General features: G+C 45.2%; 1 protein-coding gene across 7 annotated transcripts in view; it reads left to right on the top strand.

Annotated features, from left to right (window-relative positions):
• Positions 1-22146, top strand: part of LOC137413004 (histone deacetylase 4) — a 233663-nt gene that overhangs the window by 144462 nt on the left and 67055 nt on the right. For all 7 annotated transcript variants that reach the window (XM_068098374.2, XM_068098367.2, XM_068098373.2 and 4 more), the window contains exons 6-9: positions 3193-3287; positions 7021-7140; positions 8404-8519; positions 9459-9569. In XM_068098374.2, the coding sequence (XP_067954475.2) occupies positions 3193-3287; positions 7021-7140; positions 8404-8519; positions 9459-9569 (442 nt within the window). The remainder of the gene's footprint in view (positions 1-3192; positions 3288-7020; positions 7141-8403; positions 8520-9458; positions 9570-22146) is intronic.

Genomic DNA, 22146 nt, shown 5'->3' with positions numbered 1-22146 from the left:
GTTTTTTCTTCTTTTTTTCTTTCCTTTTGCCATGGTCTGCAGTATTGAAAAGTGATCAGTGCCTAGGCAATCAGTTCAAACAAACCAGGTAGACTGTCATATGTATAGATTTGTCCTATATATATATATATATATATGTATATATATATATATATATATATATATATATATATATATATATATATATATATATATATATATATATATATATATATATATATATATATATATATATATATATATATATATATAGGTTGCCCGGTACACTCGGACTCACAAATTACTCGGGGTTCTTACTGGAATAAGTTTGCTGGCGAGTTGCAAAATTAAGTTTTTGGGTATTTTAATCAACACTTTGCAAAACTAAAGTCACTGTCACACTGTGGTAATTTTGCAAAGCAAAATAGTTGAAAAATAACAAGAATAGCAAAAGTCAAAAGTGGCAAAGACAAAAATGGCGAATGGCCTGAAACAAAGAAAGGAAGGAAGGGCACAATCCCCGAGTTCTATAACAATAATAACAAAAACACAAAAACCATTCTCCCGGCCTACACATTAAAACCATTTCCCGGCACACCAATCGTCACAGGAGGAGAAAATTTTGGATTTACTTTCAACAAGTCAGGAGACGACGATGGTTCACGAGCGAGCGGTATTCAATGACAAAGGTCAAAGCCGACATTGAAAATATATAAATAGGAATGTATTATCTGTTGAGACGAGTTAGCTACACAATACCGAAAATTCGGTTCGATTCCGACAACTTTGAAAATTTGACCTTTGTGACCTTGAAATGTCAAAACGAAGTTACTGACATTGAAATGAGATAGAAAATAATGTATAATCAATTATGAGGTTAGTTAGCTACACAATACCGAAAATTCGGTTCGATTCCGAAAATTTTGAAAATTTGACCTTTGTGACCTTCAATAGTCAAAGGTCGAAGATTCTTGAAATTTGTTGGAAAACTTGTATTTCATTATGTATGTGATAATATAAGATCATGTACGACATTTCACCCTATCAGGAAGCGAACAATGTAATAAAACCATAAAAATCGACTTTTCTAAATTTCGTGACCTTGTGACCTTGACCTTGGGGCGAAAATGAGAAATCGAGCTCCGTGGGGCTAGACACATGACATTGGCCTAACCAAATACCGAAACCCCTGTCAGATTCCACCAAACCCCTCGGAGAAGATGTTGCTTGAAATCGATTACCCCCTAAAATGACATCTTTTTCGGGCGTGGCTCCGCCCACAATGGGCGCAATACCCCCACTATACGCAGGACACAACTAGATCATGCTATCAACCTCCCACCCAAGCTTCATCAAGATCGGATGATATCATCGGGTAGTTATGCTGTGGACAGACAGACAGACACACACAGAGACACACACACAGACAGACGCACACACATGACGAATATAGTGGTCACTTGATAACTCGTGAACCAATTATTCTCACGCATTTTGTGGAGATGATTCCGAGAAAACTGTTATAGCTAGCTCTACGAAACTTTATCTCATTAAAGATACCAATGTAATTTGGTGCATCATGAATTTTGTTTTGCAATTTTGACCTACATTGGCTGCCATTGCTTATGACGTCATAAACTTTAAACATCTTCTCCAGACCCGCTGAACGGATCAATGCAAAATTTTACAAATATGACTGCCTAGCCATGGGGTTAAAAGTTTGTGAAAAAAACGTCATCGGTCACATGGTTTGGCAGCCATATTAGATTTAAAAATAAAACTTTAAAAACGCACTTCTCCGAAACCTCCTATCCAATCAATACGAAACTTGAACACGTTTACATTCCGATAGGGGAAAATATTTTACAAACTATGACATTAGTCATGTGGTTTGGCTGCCATCTTGAATTTAAGAAAAAAAATTGAATACTCTTTTCTGGAATACCTCTTAATGGATCAAAGCAAAATGTCAATCATATGATCAACTACTGATGTGGGAAAAATATTTGTAAACTATGATATCATCAGTCACATGGTATGGCAGCTATCTTGGATTTAAGGAAAAAGTATTTGAAAATCCATATCTCCAGAACCGCTCAACAGATCAATCTGAAACTTCATACGTATGATTGACTACACATGAGGATTATTTTTTACAAACTATGACATCAGTCACATGGTATGGTGGACATCTTGGATTTAAGGAAAATATATTGAAAATCTATATCTCCAGATCAGCTTAACCGATCCAAACCAAAATTTACAGATTTTTTTGTATACAGAGTCGAGGCTCGTGAAAGAGCTAACATTTATCAAACAAACAAATCAAACAAACAAATCAAACAAACAAGCAAACAAAGTATATAAAAAGGGGAGCGGTCGACAAGATGGGGAGAGAAGGGGAGGAAGCGCACAAACACAACATTTGAGAGCAGGGACATCAGGAGATGTGTGGGAGGGAGAGGGCCTGGGGGGGGGAGGCAGGATATGTATAAAACGCAAGGACACCAAGGACTTCCAGGAAAGAAGACAAACGTCACCTCAAAAAAGTGGATTTGGGGTGAAATTAGCGGGGGTAGAAAAGATCAAGGTTTTGGATTGGGGAAGATAAGAGATGGTGGTGAACAGCTGTTTTAAAGACCTGGAGGGAGGAGTGGGATTGAAGAGAGTGGGGGAGTTTGTTCCAGAGGCGGGAGAAAAGAGGAATGAAGGAGTGAAGGTGAGCAGAGAGTCTTGATTTTGGCAGTTTAACCATAAGAGGGTTGCAGGCAGATCTTGTGCGACCTGTAGGAATATATACAGATATGATCGACTACTGATGAAGAAAATTTATTGAAATGATGATGTCATCAGTCACGTGGTATGGCGGCCATTTTGCCTGGAAGCCTATCGTCACTGCTTGCAGTTTTAGTTACTTTTTGAGCTTCGAGTCCAAAAGTGAAAAGTTAAAATGGATTGATCTTCATTTTTCACAATAATTACACAACTCGTGCCATTCCTGTCTGTTGAGGTAAAAAAAAAAATAAACGAAAGCTCCAGGCTTGCCATTTGAGAGCTGCAGGGAAACCTATTGTTTGATGCCTGTAAACTCCACTCGGACCCTTAAGGGTAACTGGGTTCTGAAATTTGGTGGAAAGGCCTCCATTCAATCACAACCACTGTGCCCGTTTTGAGATTTGCTTTCACAGCTTTGCTCATTCGTGGTCCTTCCAGGAGACCCGCCGACTCTGGCGCAGGCCAGCAAGATGTTGCACCAGGCAAGCTGATTCAAGGCGAGACCAAAAGGGATTTTCCGCTGCGCAAGACAGGTGGGCTCATACGCCATCGTGTTTGTAATTAATATTATTGTGGTTTTCTACACGTGTTTTGGGTAATTTGCCTTTTCCTGTCATTTTCTCTTATGTGACAGATACATTGTGCTTTGTTTTTATTTATTTGTTTGCTTGTGCTACACAGCGATGATGATTCTGCACCACGACCTTGCTTTTCAAACATCTTGCCCACTTTTAGATATTAGAAACACTCACTCTCTATGGGTATGGGAGTGGGGTTGGTCATATTATTGCCAATTATTATTACTATTATTATTGTTAATATTATTCTGTAATTAGCTTAATATTATTATTATGCTATTGTCGTTATTGTTGGTGTTTTTACCTCCGCCACCGAAGGTGGATGGAGGTTATATTTTCACCTCTGTCTGTTTGTCTGTCAACAAGATATCTCAAAAAGTTGTTCATGGATTTGGACGAAACTTGGTGGAGAGGTTGAGTATGCGACAAGGAGGACTTGATTAAATTTTGGTGAAGATTCGAATCCGGATCCGGATCAGATAATTTTTTAAGTGAATTTTCACCATTGAGTGATGGGGCTAAACCGATATATAGCACGATATCATAAAAAGTTATTGACCGATTTGGACGAAACTTTGTGGAGAGGTTGAGTATGCGACATGGAGGACTTGATTAAATTTTGGTGAATATTCGAACCCGGATCCGGATCAGGATCAGAGAATTTCTAAAGTGAATTTTCACCATTGAGTGATGGGGCTAAACCGATATATAGCACGATATCTTTAAAAGTTGTGGACTGATTTGGACGAAACTTGGTGGACAGGTTGGGTGTGTGACAAGACCGAATCGATTCGATTTTGGTGAAGATCTGAATGTGGATTTGGATACGATAAAAAATTTTTTAAGTGACTCAACCATTGAGAGATCGGGTGAAAAGCGATATGTTGTCCTGTTTAAGAAGAGATTAAGACCACCGGTGACAGATAGCCGAAACAGTTTTTATTTATTCCCGAGACGGCAACCAAAAATGGCGGTTAGTTTTGTCGTGCGTGGGAATGACGGGATGCGAGTTGTTTGCCTCAACGGAACGAAAAGCAACACGGGTTTATTCCCGAACCCACAAAACATGCACACACGACCAAGAAATTCAACTATAATGATTTTAATGTAAATAAATGAGGGAATGAAAATATCGAAATAAAGGCTGAGGTAAATTCATTTCCTAACCGAGGCACCTCCACGCAGTCTCAAACGTGCACACAGGGAAAAGATAATGAAAATAAAAAGAAATCCCCTTTCAGCACTTAGCTGGTCCCAATAGATCATTTTAGGAGCTTGGCGGCTATTGAAGCTCAATGTAGCCACTCTCGCGGGAAGTGCTCAGAAAATGGTGAAGGCCCAAAAGCACCACGCACTTTCGGCTCCACAGGCAGGAGGCGAGTCCCGAAGACGATTTCCCTCTTCAGTTGTGGCAATTCAGTCAAAATCAACAAATGCGTAAAAACAGGTAGCTGCTCCTTGAAGGGCACCGTGCACTCCAAAAGACGAAAGCCCCCAACACTTCGCACCAACACAACCAATAAATAAATGGCCAGCGTCTTGTCCGAGCAAGATCGAGAGACACCTCTTCTTCACTCCTGAGAGCCAATCGTCTTGTGCGGCTCCCAGTTCGCACCGCCCACATTCCACGGTCGAATCACATCCCTCGGGGCGTGGCCTCACTGCTTTTCCTGACCCCCAATTTCTCCGCCTCTTGTGGGTGGGCTTTCGCCTATTAGGTCCTTTGGGCGGGGCTTAGTCCAGCAACCTCTTTGCTTGAAGTTGGCTGTTGTTGTTTAATGGAGATTTTGCATGGCCGGCCTTGTCAGCAAAAACGTGAGTGGAAAATTATGGAGGGAAAGCACGCACTGGGGAAAACTAGCCTTAGACCGTAGCGATAATTATCACAATACCACCCCACCCCTCTCCCTCCCGTGTGGTGAACACATAAACAACCTTGAGCTACAGTTTCCCTACTTACCGTACATCGAGATTTCTCCAACACGTTCACAGTCCATGCTATTTCTCCTATACAGTGCTACCTTCCCGACGGTATCCTTTCACCTAACCCCATAAATGTAACAATATATATAACATGATATTAAAAACGTTATGGACGAGTTATGACAAAACTTGGTGGACAAGTTGGTTAGATGACAAGAACACGCCGATTTGATTTTGGTTCAGGTCCAAATCCAGATCCGGCCTATTAGTGGGATACAAAACATAAACTGTTCAGCCTGGGAGAGATATGCTCTCTATCGAGTGCCGTTCTAGTTACTTTTGTTTCTGAGAAGTTTCCTTCGAAAAGCACTACGATAACGTGTAAAGACATTCAAGCTACCACATCTTAACATGCCGTTTTTTCTAGGCGGAAAAGGGCAATAAAACATGGGAATTCCTCATTTTTGGCAGTAGAGTCGAAAGCGCAACATAGGCTAAGCGAGTGCAAAAAGAAGGCAAAATCCTCTTACTCATGAGAGAATTTTAAGGGCTCGGAAGCATCACTCATAAAACCCTCTTCCACCTCCACTGTGAGCGGCGCTACACGGTACACATTTACATACATCATTTGCATCAGCCCACTTGTGGAACCCCTGGGAGGGGTGTGTGGGGGTGTTGCAAACAAAGTAGCTACAACCTTTGTCTTGTGACCCTCAATCTCCCCGTAAAGCTTGGTTGAGATTGGATAAGTAATGACCGCATGCATCGACCACAGACAAAGACACACAAAATTTTAGGGTGATGATTAAAATAGTTTCTAAACATATGTGAGGTGAATCACATCCTTTATTGATGACTAAAAGTCCTTGAAATATGATGTGTATGGGCCATGACATCATCAGTGTCCAAGACTGAAAATCGAGATTAATCTGGTAAATTAGGTCCTCTGTTGTTTAGAACACTCATTCCATAAACCTCTGAACTCTCTCCAACGGCAAAGGCGCACTGATGTGGACATGAAAGACCATGTTAGGAACAAAGTCTGATACTATCAAGTTTTCAAGCCTGATGTTTCCCTTTCTTGTGGGGAATTGGAAGCACTAATGATGTCATACATGACTTTATTTGCATCTATCAATGCAAAATGCATGAATCAATCCTGTAGATTCCCTTGTACATATCAAGATCTGATCTGGTTTCCCATGGGAAGCTCACCAATCCTGGAGCTCAGAGCGGTCACTGGTGGTTAGTCCTTCGCATTCACAGCAATCCAGTGCTCTCCTACATGGCAGTGCATGAAATGGCAGGTTTTGTCGAATTCAAGCAAATAAATATGGAATAAAATTTAATGTAAATATTTCATCAAATCGACGTTTTTAAACCTAGATTCTGTCTACGTGTTTACAAAGTAGATCCTTCTTGTTTAGTCTGTCCATAGTTTTCCTCCTTCCTTCGGTGCTCCGCATATAGTTTGGCTTTTGATACCACTTCCTATTCTCATGATATGAAAGTGCTCCATGAATTTCTTAATCTGTTGTGTTGTTATTCGTGTTAATTTTCTTTTTAATTTGCTTTTTCCTCCAGTCTCTACTCTCCCCTTGCAGCCTGTGTCATTTTCTCACATCGTGTGACCAAATTCCCCAATTCCGCACCAGACCAGTGTGACCAAACCAAGTTATTGATACCTGTTATTTTGCTCTCCTGGCCTCTAGTCTTTGAATCCAGGCAGACAGCAAGTGGTGTATCAACGTGCGTGTGATTTCAGTGTCAGAACCTAACCTGAAGGTGCGTTCCCTGCTACGGAAGAAGGTTTCGGAGATGCGCTGGAGCCCTATGAACCATAAGGCCAGCTCGGAGGGCAGCAAACGACATCTCATTGAGCCCGGTGAGGAAAGTGATACGCTAACCTTTAGTAAAGGGCAGCCTTCGAGAATGCTGCAGGCCCTTATGCATTTTTATTGGACTAACATTTCACTAGTGCTGAGCTGTGCTGTGCATTGTAAATGTTATCGTGGGTCATGATATCTTTTACTGCGACTTCACCTCCTTCTCACACTATCACCCTTAATTATCATTTAGAATAGAAACCTCTCGTTTTATATTTTAGTTTAATTAGATCGCAACGTAACTTGTTTACTGACTGTACGTGCGCCGTGACATGATGCCGTTCAGTGGTTCTTGGTTCATTGTGCTATGTGGTTGTATTTGATGAACCATGGCAGTGGTGTACACGTTGGTAGTTATTTTCTCAGGTTAAATAATGTTTATAGGGGAACTGTTCCACTGCTATTTAGTGTGGTTTTACAGGAGTTGACTCGTTAATTTGATGTATTTATTCAACTTTGAAACTCTGGTCCCAACAGCATAAACCATTCTGCTGGAGATGGCCGTTAATATCTACGTTGTTTATAAGGTTAATGGATGATCTTGTACGCAAATAACCTGCAGGACAAGGACATAAGGAGACCATAGCATACTTTTGCATGAATTGACTTATTTTGTGTAGACGATGTACAAACCAATATGGTATACACAGGATTTGAATCCTCCGGGATTAAAGTGTCGTACAGTAATCTAAGGGGAAAATGAGCAATATATACAAACTGGCCATATACACTATGGGATTTGCTTCTGGACCCTACTCGCACAGTAGTGACAAACGTCTAGCGTGAGCAGTGCTATTGATTTGCTCTAAGTAATTAACTTGTCAGCACTAAACTTGTAAAAGTTGCATTTTATGATTTATTAAATAGTAATCAAAGTAACTGTGGAAGGTAACAAATTATTTATTAAAGATGAGGATATTTTAGGATTCAATGCCTTTTGTGCAAGGTTAGCTTAACAAAGTAAGCTGCTGTTTTCCATCATTTGTTTTTTTTATAATGATAAAGGCAATCGGTAGCGGGTGATTGGGTGCCCCTGATGGACCGTTACAAGTGTCCACTTGAGTCGTGTTGAGATTTAATCCGACAAAGCTGTTTGCTGTTATATCCATTGATTTTTCTGAGATTGATGTGCCATTTTCCAGGACATGTTACCTCTTAGTAAAACGGTTGTCTATGGATACATGGCCAACCACGACACAACGCCATGTGGTGTCTGTGATGCTTGTCAGGTCAGGGTAAAACGAGTTCCCTTTCACCTGTAGATGCTCGGGCAGTGGGCAGTGCACCGGCTTCAGAACAGAGCTCGCCAAGTAGCAGTTACAACAACATCGCCGCTTTAAACGGCACAACGAGCTCGGTACCGAACATCCATGCCGAGGTATGCACCCCCGTCACGTGGTCCATGGTCTTTCTCAACCGACCCACCACCATCACTGTTCCTCGGTCTTTCTCAACCGACCCACCACCATCACTGTTCCTCGGTCTTTCTCAACCGACCCACCACCATCACTGTTCCTCGGTCTTTCTCAACCGGCCCACCACCATCACTGTTCCTCGGTCTTTCTCAACCGACCCACCACCATCACTGTTCCTCGGTCTTTCTCAACCGACCCACCACCATCACTGTTCCTCGGTCTTTCTCAATCGACCGACCACCATCACTGTTCCTCGGTCTTTCTCAACCGACCCACCATCATCACCAGTTCCTCTATCTTTCTCAACCAAAACACCCCCCATCGCCCATTTTTTGGTCTTTCTTGACTGAACCACGATCATACATTCCTTGGCCTTTCCCAAATTAACTGTGCTTCCGGGGTGTTTGGAAGAGGAAGTATCATTACGCCTTGAAGGACAGAATACATGTTATGTATGTATAAATGGTGACACTTTCAGAATGTCCCCTTTACCTCCCCACTTCTTCACTCCTATTTCCTCCCCAATCTAACCACCTTTTTACCCTCTATCTTCTCTCTTCCTTATATTTTCTGAATTTTTATTTTCTCAATTGACCTTACTCCCCCATTCACCAAGTCAACCTTTTTTTTCTTTTTTTTTTACAACTGTGTTGGTATATGTAGATTATCCCTTATTGTGCATAATGGTAAGGGATGTGTCATGTAAAGGGTACAGGCAGGTCACCACTTGCACTTATTGGTTCTCGTACACAAAGTAAATTTGACATTTGTTTATTCAGTAATTACTCAGCACCCTGGTGTCCCAATAAGCTTTCTCGCTCTTTGTTAACTGACTCTGAGTACTTGGACATACCGCCTGGTGTACTCTAACCCCCTACCTCATTGGGCTTTGCTGTCTGCAGAATGCTGCGGTGCTAGCTCGTTGCCCAGAGGGCTCCACATGCCAGTCCAACTTGTACACGTCTCCGTCGCTGCCTAACATCTCCCTCGGACAAGCGGCCTCGACGTCACAGGTGATTCTGCACCCCTTGATATGTCCGAAATCAAATGCTCCTTCAGTCGTTTTGAATAAGGAGGGTAGTTTGATCTTTCAAGGAAAACTGTTCTTTGAAACTTAATCTTTCCTTCAGGTTGTGCTCTCCATTGTTATTATTAATTAACTTATTGCTATCATTTCAATGCATTGCTTTAAACCTTTAATACATCAAAAGGTTAAGTACAATTGGAGGTCATATTTATTACGTACACAAACATGATGTAACACCCCCCTTCTCTTTCCTTACTCCTATCTTCTTTCAACCTTCTCTCCTCTCTCCTCCCACACCCATACTCTCCTTTATGACTCCACTCCTACCATACACCGACCTCTATTACCTTTGCACTCCCACAATCCCCTAACCTCCTTTCCCTCTCCACTCCTCCCACATGCACGCCAGTGCCGGATTAAGCCTCGGCTGGCCCTAAGGCACATTTTGAAATTTTAGAGAATGGCCTGAACAATTTAAATTAGATCTCGGGCTCATGGAAATGGACCCCAGACAAAAGATGAACTGATTCATGAACAAAATATTTAATACAAAAAAAGACAAATATTTAATGTGAAAATAAACTACTTTCAAACTAGTTTCGTCTATACAATTTGCAGTGTATGAATATATGCATGACAAAACACGCACAGATTTGGCACTTTGCTTTACAGTTTACTAGACCTTAGATTGTAACCTTGCACGCGTTTACAACTGCAAACTCTTCAATTACGGAACTGAAGTCCAGTTCTCGGAGCAAATCACTTTCAATGCACAAATGCACATTTTTGTGGCCAGAATTTTTGGCTGCCCCTAATGCCTTGTCTGCCTAATGGTTAATCCGGCACTGATGCACGCATACCATCTCATTCTACCTTGCATCGCTCGACTCCTTCCACAATCCCCTAACATCCTTTACCCATTTTAACATGATCTACGGCTGTTAGTGGAGCTTCCTCCTCCCACCTCCACTCCCCCCCCCCCCCTCACACACTAACACCCACCAAAGGTGGCACATTTTCACCACACTCAGGGGGGCATTTCCTAAAGAGGATTTTTTTTTCTTCCTAAAATCAATTGTGACATTGTTGGTAACCTGGGGAGAGTGACAGCACTTCCACCAAGGTGTGTGTGTGTGTGTGTGTGTGTGTGTGTGTGTGTGTGTGTGTGTGTGTGTGTGTGTGTGTGTGTGTGTGTGTGTGTGTGTGTGTGGTGTGGTGTGTGTGTGTGTGTGTGTGTGTGTGTGTGTGTGTGTGTGTGTGTGTGTGTGTGTTAGTTATATTATGTGTGTTTCAGGAGATGGAACGGAGACCCACCGGGTCCCACCCACCAGGTCTCAGTGTGTTTGTGTGTGTGTGTGTGTGTGTAATGTGTACATGTATAATATGTCACGTATAATATGTATGTATATGATCACACCTAAATATATTATGTATAAATCACCATTGTGCATGTGTATGTATTATCACGATTCATATGTGTGTGCATGCGTGTGTACACGCCACTGCTACTGGTCATCATCTCCACTAGCAAGTCTCTAAGACTGAACGGAGCCTTCCCTTGTACTGAAGCATCCATCCTCACCCCCAGCAAGGAACCACCATTCATGGACCAAGCCATCTCCTTATCCGTGCTCTCATTCCCACTCTTCCCCAAATTGGCGATGATGTAGATCTACGTGACCTCCCATGTGGCCTCCTGGGTCGCCCGGTTATGCCTTGTCCTGGTCTTCTTCCTCCCCAGTCTCATCTTTCCCCGGTCTCATCCTTCCTCGGTCTCATCCTTCCTTGACGGGATAGAGGTGGCAAAACCCAAATGGCCGCAAGGCAAGGCAAGGGGCACCAGGCCGTGTCCCAAACGCATATCGATGCACGTCCCAAACTATCTCTCTCTCTCTCCCTCTCTCTCTCTCTCTCGCTCTCTCCCTCTCTCTCTCTCTCTCTCTCTCTCACTCTCACTCTCACTCTCACTCTCTCTCTCTCTCACCGTCTCTCTCTCGCTCTCGCTCTCGCTCTCACTCTCGCTCTCTGTCTCGCTCTCTCTCGCCATGTCTCGCTCTCTCTCGCCATGTCTCGCTCTCTCTCGCCATGTCTCGCTCTCTCTCGCCATGTCTCGCTCTCTCTCGCCATGTCTCGCTCTCTCTCGCCATGTCTCGCTCTCTCTCGCCATGTCTCGCTCTCTCTCGCCATGTCTTTTTTGTATATCGTGTTGAGGCTTGTGCAGGAGCTATGACAGAATGGATCAGGGCATAACAGAACACAAAGAATAGTGAGGGGTGGAGTGGATGTGAGGGGAAGACACACTAACAGTAGAGTTGAGGGACAAACTAGAGGGATTTGGAGAAATAACTCTGGGGGTTTATTAAGTCAAAAGTCTACACGAAAAAGCCAATCAACATTCAGGAACTGAAACGGAGAATTCAAGCAGCTTTTAGTGAAATTATGGTCGAAATGCGACAAAAGGTGGTGTTGGAATACAGACAAAGGCTGAATAAACTGATTGAAAATGGTGGAAATTACATTGAAGTTTATAACTAAATTTGTAAGTTCTTAAGGTTGATTAAACTTATGTAAAAAAAAAAACTTGAAATATGTAACTATGTTGTGTAAAAACTTTATCTGTTTGGTTAAGAAACAAAAAAGTTATAGAGATTTTAAAACTGTCAGTGATAAATGGGCCACCCTTTGAAAGCTCAAAAATTACACCATGTGATGCAATAAACCTACTAGGTATTACCCTAACATCAAATTTTCCTGGAATCCACACATTGCATAAATAGCTAAGTCTGCCTCGAAGAAACTAGGTGTCTTGTTCAGATGTCGAAGATTCTTCTCCTCTCAACAGTTGCTTCCACTATATAAAGGATTGATTCGTCCTCATATGGAGTACTGCTCTCACATCTGGGGAGGTTCTAGCTCCGAATACTTAATGGACCGAATTGAATCCAAAGTAATCCGACTTATCAACTCTCCCAATTTGACCTCAAAACTCGACCCGATCGAATTACGCCGCAAAGTTGGCTCTCTTTCTCTTTTCTACAGATATTACTTCGGTTTCTGCTCTCAATAACTTGCTGCTTGTGTACCTCCACCATTAGCGAGACCACAGAATACTCGACAAGCCACTACGTCGCATGATTATTGTGTGGCCATTGGCAACTCAAAGGTGGGCCGTTATGATGTTTGTTTCTTCCGTTCCACTGCCAAACTCTAACTCTTTACCTTCCCATGTATTTCCAAATAATTATGATCTTCCCCTTTTCAAAAAGCAGATTTTTTTACTTCCTCAAAAACTCTTTCACTATTCGCTCTTTCTTCACGTTTCTATCAATGCATCTGTATTATCGCTCTCTCTCATTGTCTCTATGTCGCGGTCCATGTGTGTCGCGGTCCCTGTGTGTCGTGGTCCCTGTGTGTCGTGGTCCCTGTGTGTCGTGGTCCCTGTGTGTCGCGGTCCCTGTGTGTCGCGGTCCTTGTGTGTCGCGGTCCTTGTGTGTCACGGTCCCTGTGTGTCGCGGTCCCTGTGTGTCGCGGTCCCTGTGTGTCACGGTCCCTGTGTGTCGCGGTCCCTGTGTGTCGCGGTCCCTGTGTGTCGTGGTCCCTGTGTGTCGCGGTCCCTGTGTTTCGCGGTCCCTGTGTGTCGCGGTCCCTGTGTGTCGCGGTCCCTGTGTGTCGCGGTCCCTGTGTGTCGCGGTCCCTGTGTGTCGCGGTCCCTGTGTGTCGCGGTCCCTGTGTGTCGCGGTCCCTGTGTGTCGCGGTCCCTGTGTGTCGCGGTCCCTGTGTGTCGCGGTCCCTGTGTGTCGCGGTCCCTGTGTGTCGCGGTCCCTGTGTGTCGCGGTCCCTGTGTGTCGCGGTCCCTGTGTGTCGCGGTCCCTGTGTGTCGCGGTCCCTGTGTGTCGCGGTCCCTGTGTGTCGCGGTCCCTGTGTGTCGCGGTCCCTGTGTGTCGCGGTCCCTGTGTGTCGCGGTCCCTGTGTGTCGCGGTCCCTGTGTGTCGCGGTCCCTGTGTGTCGCGGTCCCTGTGTGTCGCGGTCCCTGTGTGCCGCGGTCCCTGTGTGCCGCGGTCCCTGTGTGCCGCGTTCCCTGTGTGCCGCGGTCCCTGTGTGCCGCGGTCCCTGTGTGCCGCGGTCCCTGTGTGCCGCGGTCCCTGTGTGCCGCGGTCCCTGTGTGCCGCGGTCCCTGTGTGCCGCGGTCCCTGTGTGCCGCGGTCCCTGTGTGTCGCGGTCCCTGTGTGTCGCGGTCCCTGTGTGTCGCGGTCCCTGTGTGTCGCGGTCCCTGTGTGTCGCGGTCCCTGTGTGTCGCGGTCCCTGTGTGTCGCGGTCCCTGTGTGTCGCGGTCCCTGTGTGTCGCGGTCCCTGTGTGTCGCGGTCCCTGTGTGTCGCGACCCCTGTGTGTCTATGTATCCGTCTATCTGTCACCATCCCTGCATGTATCCTTCTCCGTCCCTGCGTGTCTCTGTCTCCGGCCCTGCGTGTCTCTGTCTCCGTCCCTGCGTGTCTCTGTCTCCGTCCCTGCGTGTCTCTGTCTCCGTCCCTGCGTGTCTCTTTCTCCGTCCCTGCGTGTCTCTTTCTCCGTCCCTGCGTGTCTCTTTCTCCGTCCCTGCGTGTCTCTTTCTCCGTCCCTGCGTGTCTCTGTCTACGTCCCTGCGTGTCTCTGTCTGTCTCTGTCCCTGCGTGTCTCTGTTTCTGTCTCCATCCCTGCGTGTCTCTGTTTCCGTCTCCGTTCCTGCTTGTCTCCGTCTCCGTTCCCGTGTGTCTCTCTCTCTGTTTGTCTATATCTCCGCATCTGTGTGTCTCCATCTCTGTGTGTCGACGTCGCTGTCTCCGTCTCTGTGCGCTGTCATTGCTGCCGCTGTGCATGCTAGCATGCTTGCGTGCATCAACTGTTTATTTCTGATATCAATCAATCCTTAAAAGTTCCTCTATTCCTTTATTTAACACCATGATACAGGGTTGTTATAGTCTGTAAAATGACGAGATTATCTTCTTCTATATATACAGACTTGGCATTTAATATGGAATATTTTTTTGGTGGGGGTGAACTTACTTTTCAAGATGTCTAAGAACCAAAAGTTCATTGGAATTATGTTGAAATTATTCTAGATTTTGTTAATGTGACCTTTAAAAGAAACAAAAACCACATTTGACATTCTGAAACCAATAAATTGATCCTTGAAAGTGATGTAAACTGATATCGAACTCAATTCATGGACAGTACTGTTAAACTTCTTTTTTTTTTTTCTTTTTTTTTTTGTATACTGAATCGAGGCTCGTGAAAGAGCTAACATTTACTTCACAAACAAATCAACCAGACAAACAAAATATATAAAAAGAGAGAGCGGAAAACAAGATGGGGAGAGAAGGTGAAACACACAAACACAACATTTGAGAGCAGGGAGATGTGTGGAAGGGAGAGGGCTTGGGGGCAGGAGGCATGGGAAGGGGGGGGGGGGGGGGGAGGGGGGAGGGAGAAGTATAAAACACAAGGACACCAAGGACTTCCAGGACAGAAGTTGGTATTTCAAAAAAGTGGAATTGGGGTGAAATTAGCGGGGGTAGAAAACATCAAGGTTTTGGATGGGGGAAGATAAGAGATGGTGGTGAACAGCTGTTTTAAAGACCTGGAGGGTGGAGTGGGATTGAAGAGAGTGAGGGAGTTTGTTCCAGAGGCAGGAGAAAAGAGGAATGAAGGAGTGAAGGTGGGCAGAGAGTCTTGATTTTGGCAGTTTGACCATAAGAGGGTTGCAGGCAGATCTTGTGCGACCTGTAGGAATATTTGCGGGACAGAGCCCAGAGAGAGCTGGGGGGGCAAGGCCAGAGAGGAGTCGGTAGAAGACGGAAAGACCACCAACCTGCCTGTGGTGAGTGAGTGAGAGGCCCTTGGAGTTAGCTTCATCGCGGGAGATTCCAATGATTCTGAATGCTTTGGTTTCAACAGCATGAAGACGAGCTAGGTTTGAGGCAGGAGCACCAGCCCAGAGGGGATAGCAGTATTCCATTGAGCTGCGGATGAAAGCCTTGTATGTGGTGAGGAGCTCAGGTGTGCCAAGGAAGGACTTCGCACGACGGAGGATGCCCAGTCGGCGACTGGCTTTGGAGGCCAGATTTGAAATGTGGTTTTCCCAGGAAAGATCATGGCAGATAGTGAGACCCAAAAGCTTGAGTGACAGAACTTCTTGGAGAGGATTATTCACAAAGTGGATGGGAGGGTTGTCCAGTCTGTCTTTTCGGAGAGACATCGTAAGAGTGTGAGATTTGTCAGGATTGAAAGACATGTTCCACTTGTTTGCCCAGTCTGTGATTTTGTCCAGGTCTGCAGAGAGTGAGGAGGCTGCAGACTGCCGATCTGAGGGATGAAGAATAGAGCGACAGAGAGTAGAGTCATCAGCAAAGAGATACAGAGGATTTTCAAGAGAGTCAGAGAGATCATTGATGAAGACCAGAAAAAGCACAGGGCCCAGAACACTGCCTTGTGGAACTCCAGCCTGAATAGAAAGAGGAGATGAGAGAAACCCATTCAGGGCCACACGTTGACTACGACTAGAGAGGAAGTCCGCCAGCCATGCGTGGAGATTTCCATGGATACCAAAAGAGGAGAGTTTGGTGAGCAGAGCGGGGTGCCAGACCGTATCGAAGGCATGTGATATGTCAAGGGAGACTGCTCTAATTTCCTGTTTGGCATTGAGGACCTCCATCCATTGTTGAGAAAGCAGAAGCAGCATGTCCAGAGTAGAGTGTCCAGGTCTGAAACCAAATTGATGATCAGAGATCAAGCCATTGAAGAAGAGGAAAGATTTCATATCTGAAGCAATGATGGATTCCATGACTTTGCTGATAATTGGGAGAAGGCTGATTGGTCTGTAGTTGCTGGGATCTGTTTTTGCACCTTTTTTGTGCAAAGCGGTGATGTTGGCAGATTTCCAAGCAGATGGAAGATGACCTTGAGCAAAAGAGAGGGTGAAGAGAACAGAGAGAGGGAGTGAAAGAGCGGAAGAACAGGATTTTAGGACCCGTGGGCTGATGCCGTCAGGTCCAGTTGCAGAATCCGAGTCGAGGGTTGACAGAAACTTTTCCACCTTGTCAGGAGGAAAGGACACAGAGTCCAGGAGCAGCTGGGTACGACTGGGTACGGTGGGTACAGAGAGGGATGGGTTTGGGACACAAGATTTAGAGGCAAACACAGAGTTGAGGCATTCAGCTTTTTCACATGCGGAGTCAGCCGTGTGGCCATTTGAGGTGAGGGAGGGGATGGAGGGGGAACAAACACCAGAAACAGATTTGACCAGACGCCACCAGGATTTGGAAGAGGGAGACAGATAAGAGAGTTCGGTCCTGAGAACGGAGAGATATTGTTTCCTGGCTCTCCTGAGGGTGGACACACACTTGTTTCGGGCTTTGTGAAAGGAAATGAGATTTCCTTCCGTGGGATTTGCTTTCCAGGAGACGAAAGCAAGTTGTTTCTGGGCAATAGCCTCACCACAAGATTCCGTGTACCATGGACGGGAGGAAGGGTATGACAACAGAAGACGAGATGGGATAAATCTGTGCATGAGAGAGAGCAGTTTGCTTTGGAAGAATTCCCAGGAAGAATTTATGTCAGAGGCAGTGGAGATGGGAGACCAGTCCAGATGATTGATGGCTGCTTGAAGACCGTGCCAGTTGGCCTGAGTGAAATGCCAGACTCGTCGACGCTGAGGAGGCTCTCTGAGAATGGTCAGAGAGATGTCCACTTTAACAAGCACATGATCAGAAGAGCCGATTGGAGCAGAAGAAGAGCAGCAGACATTTTCAGGGAACTTCTGTACGTTTTCCAGAAGTATCTCTTTATTGTGCACATTAGCCAAAATTTTTTTTAACAAAAACAAAAGTTAAATTACGACTGGGATTACGGACAGTAAAATTACAGTTCAGTACTTCGTGTAACCCCCACGAGCATTCAGGAGAGCATGTACACGTTGAGGCATGCTGTTCACAAGATTTGCCAAGGTTTGGACAGGAATCGCTTGCCATGCAGTGACAATAGCCTGCTGCAATTCACGCACAGAGGGCGGCTGCTGGTCCAAGTGGTCGATTTGACGCATTAATTCTGCCCACAAGTTCTCTATCGGATTCATATCCGGGGACATGGCAGGCCACTCCACATGCTCTACACCACGGTCAGCAAGAAAGTGTTGGATCATGCGAGCACGATGAGGCCGTGCATTGTCATCTTGGAAGATAAAGTTTCCTCGAAAGGCTGCACGAGCAAATGGAAGCATTGTTTCTTCCAGAATGGCCCTGTACTTGAACTGGTTCAGGTTTCCATTCAGAACAACCAGGTCAGTTTTGCCTCCTGCATGAAAAGCAGCCCAAACGGTCACCCCACCACCTCCAGCTTGGACTCTTGGCACTATACAATCTTTGTTGTAGGCTTCACGCACTTGTCTGCACACTCAGACGTGGCCATCTTGATGATAGACCAGAAATCTAGACTCGTCACTGAAGGTCACGTGATTCCAGTGTCCTGGCTGCCATTGACGGTGCTCTCTGGCCCACTGCAATCGGCGCTGGCGGTGTTGACTGGTCAGGCGTGGCTTTCTCAGGGGACGCCTGGCACGATAGCCTGCTTGAACCAGTCGTTGGTTGACTAGCCTTCTGGATACAGGCACATTTGTCAGTTGCTGCCACTCAGCCCTAAGCTGATTAGCTGACTTGGTACGGCCATTGAGGACTAACCGGTGCAGCTGGCGATCATCCCTCCTTGTGGTTCTGCGGGGACGTCCTGGCCTCGGTATTGGTGTAGGGACACCCCTCTGAGCATTTCGTTTCAGGATCTTTGACACCTGGCCTTGAGTGATGCCATACTGCCGAGGAATGGCACGCTGTTTCATGCCGTAATTTCGTAAAGCCACCACTCCATGACATACAGCATTGTCGAGTTGACGGACCATCTCCAGAGGAAGCGGCAATAACTTTTGGAGAAGTGCAGCAGTTGTTTTCCACTAATACAGAACGCAACAACCCTTGTATACCCGACTGTGAAGCCAATCATCAAATGCACCTGTCCGTACATTTTGCCACGCCACCTGTGATATAATCCTGTTGTTGACTTCTTGCTGCGACAGACAATCAGTGACATGGTTCTTTTAACAAATAAATCACCAAAGTGTAAAGGAAATTCACCAGATTGATATACTGAGTTAAGAAAGTAAACCCAAGTCAAGAAAAAACAAATATTCCATCTTAAATGCCAAGTCTGTATGAAAGAAAGTTTTTGTTTGTTTGTTTGTTTGTCTACACGCGCTAATCTCCTGAACGGTGAAAGATAGGAGGAAACCTCTAATACAAAAAATGTTGGGACGGGCCCCAGGAAGGTCTTAGGCGAGGTGGCGAGGCCGGTCGAGGCCCACCTCGGCCGGGGTGGCCCCATTTCGCAATTAAAAGCTGAGCTGAATTATAGTTAATTATAGTTTTTAATTATAGTTTTAATAATAATTATAGTTTTTCAGAATCATTGGAATCTCCCGTGATGGCTCTATCTCCGAGGGCCTTTCACTGACTCACCGCAGGCAGGTTGGTGGTCTTTCCGTCTTCTACCGACTCTCCGGCCTTGCTCCCCCAGCTCTCTCTGGGCTCTGTCCCCCAAATATTCCTACAGGTCGCACAAGATCTGCCTGCAACCCTCTTATGGTTAAACTGCCAAAATCAAGACTCTCTGCTCACCTTCACTCCTTCATTCCTCTTTTCGCCCGCCTCTGGAACAAACTCCCTCACTCTCTTCAATCCCACTCCTCCCTCCAGGTCTTTAAAACAGCTGTTCTCCACCATCTCTTATCTTCCTCCATCCAAAACCTTGATCTTTTCTACCGCTGCTAATTTCACCCCAAATCCACTTTTTTGAAATACCAACTTCATTCCTGGAAGTCCTTGGTGTCCTTGCGTTTTATACCTATCCTGCCTCCCCCAAGCCCTCTCCCTCCCACACATCTCCCGATGTCCCTGCTCTCAAATGTTGTGTTTGTGTGCTTCCCCTTCTCTCCCCATCTTGTCTACCGCTCCCCTTTTTATATACCTTGTTTGCTTGTTTGTTTGATTTGTTTGTTTGCTAAATGTTAGCTCTTTCACGAGCCTCGATTCTGTATACAAAAAAAAAAGAAAAAAAAAAGTAGTCAATCTTCTTCGGCCTATGTGTGTCGCGGTCCCTGTGTGTCGCGGTCCCTGTGTGTCCTTATGTATAAAACCACCTTTAGAGGCCATTTTTCCCCGCAAAGCGGGGGTTCGCCTTTTTCGGGAACCGTGGTTGTTGTTGTTTTTCCGTTCCCTTTTTGAAGCAATGTTTTACGGCCGGATGCCCTTCCTGACGCCAACCCTTTTTGCCGCCTTTTTACGACAAACAGGGAATTACCAGTGAACTGGTCCTCAATTTGCCGACCTCGGAAGGATGACAGGCTGAGTCAACCCCCCTGGTGTTAATTCAGCAATCGACCGGGATTCGAACCCAGGATCCTTGGATCCTAAGCCGGCACCCTAGCCGCTAGCCCAACACCAGGGTATGTGTCGCGAGTAAAAGCGACACACAGGGACCGCGACACATAGGGACCACGGCCGCGAGTAAAAGCCGAATTATAGTAGTAAATGCATTCAAAAAGAACCAGAAATGTCGGGACGGTCCCCGGGAAGGTTATAGGCAAGGTGGCGAGGCCGGTTGAGACCGTTTCGGCCGGGCTGGGCTCATTTCGCAATTAAAAGCTGAGCTGAATTATAGTAGTCAATCTTCTACGGCCGCGAGTAAAAGCTGAATTATAGTAGTAAATTCATTCAAAAATAACTAAAAATGTCGGGACGGGCCCCAGGAAGGTTATAGGCTAGGTGGTGAGGCCGGTCGAGGCCCACCTCGGCCGGGCTGGGCCCATTTCACAATTAAAAGCTGAGCTGAATTATAGTAGTCAATCGTCTACGCCCGCGAGTAAAAGCTGAATTATAGTAGTAAATTCATTCAAAAAGAACAAAAAATGTCGGGACGGGCCCCAGGAAGGTTATAGGCTAGGTGGCGAGGCCGGTCAAGGCCCACCTCAGCCGGGCTGGGCCCATTTCGCAATTAAAAGCTGAGGTGAATTATAGTCGTCAATCTTTTACGGCCGCAAGTAAAAACTGAATTATAGTAGTAAATTCATTCAAAAAGAACCCGGGCAACGCCGGGTGCTTTCGGCTAGTAAATCATAATTTTTTCAACTGGTTGGTGCATCCAAATTGTTATCTGATCCTTCAATCCTGGTACTTACTGCACTTATAGAGCAGGAATGATGCTGCACATGCAAAGGTGGTAAAGCATGTATTCTTTTCCCAAGGAGTTTCACAGAGTTGTTGTTTTTCTTTTTACCACATATTGCAAATCTACATAAGTCACTTTTTCATCATCAATTTATCTGAGCCGAGTATTTAGGGGTTCGTTTAATTTGTGGAACACCAGCATTTATGGAATTTAACTGTGATATTTATGGTCTGATGGATTTGCGAAAGATGCCAGCACTTTGTAGACGGTTTCTCGTACAAATTCCATACGTGGCTAAGGTGTTACTGACTGTTGGAACTTGTTCAAGAATGCCGGTAGCACAGTGGGTGTTGAATCTGGCTGGTGGTAATAATTAGCTTCAAATTATACATTTTTAGATAGCATTTGGTCCTCATGGTGTGCAAGTGCACTTTTGTGGAATCTGCAAAAGCCTGAGGCGGTGCAGGCTTGTGCAGATGTTTATACCCTCAACCCATATAGGCCTGTGTCCCGGTTTGTTTGGTTGAGCATAATTGGACTGTCGTCATCAGCTTGCCATTGCTGTCTGTCAATACTCAGGAATCGACAATGCTTGGTTAAATTCAAACGTACTTTGTGACGTTATACATTGTCTAAAAGTTATCCTTGTTAATGGAAACTATTGAATAACCACCTGTGATCATTTATAATATGAGGTAAAATGACATGGACTGTAATATGACATTTTTAATAGCGTAAGGACTCGACTTTGTTATCTCTTTTACGCCGCACCCAGTGACCCGATGCCCACGGCACAAATGGATTTACGATCTACGAACCGCGCTCTTTGTTTATCACGTACAGCCATACTCGAAAAATCTGAATTAGCCGACGTTGGGGCCCAAAAGCATCCGATTAACTGCCAATACGACGCCATGTTATTGGCATCTGCTGGGTGAAGGCAAAGCAAGCCGTCCGCTGATTGGACAGTCGAAGGCGACAGCAAGTCATCCACTGAGTGGACAATCCTGAGCATGCATTTGTGCCGGTGTCGTCGATCGCGGTGTACGCTAACCTCATCAGGTGGGTTTACCATAATTTCTAAACATTCCGTAAACTGGGTATCTATTTGCCTGCTCCTGTCTTCTCCCACGGCCAGTTATATGTGGCATGTTCAAGAGCACAGTCGTTCAAAGATGTGTATATCAAGGTTGATAATACGAGTACGCAAGGAGTCGTCAGAGGCTTGACTATTACCCCAAACATTGTTTATCCAGAAGTTTTAAAATTATTTCAACCTCTGATACTGCGTTATTGGCGTCTGCCAATAACGCAGAAC

Source organism: Myxine glutinosa, chromosome 7 (genome assembly GCF_964187855.1).
Source record: "Myxine glutinosa chromosome 7, kmMyxGlut1.1, whole genome shotgun sequence".
In the NCBI taxonomy this organism is placed as follows: domain Eukaryota; kingdom Metazoa; phylum Chordata; class Myxini; order Myxiniformes; family Myxinidae; genus Myxine; species Myxine glutinosa.
This window is presented reverse-complemented; position numbering and strand designations above follow the sequence as displayed.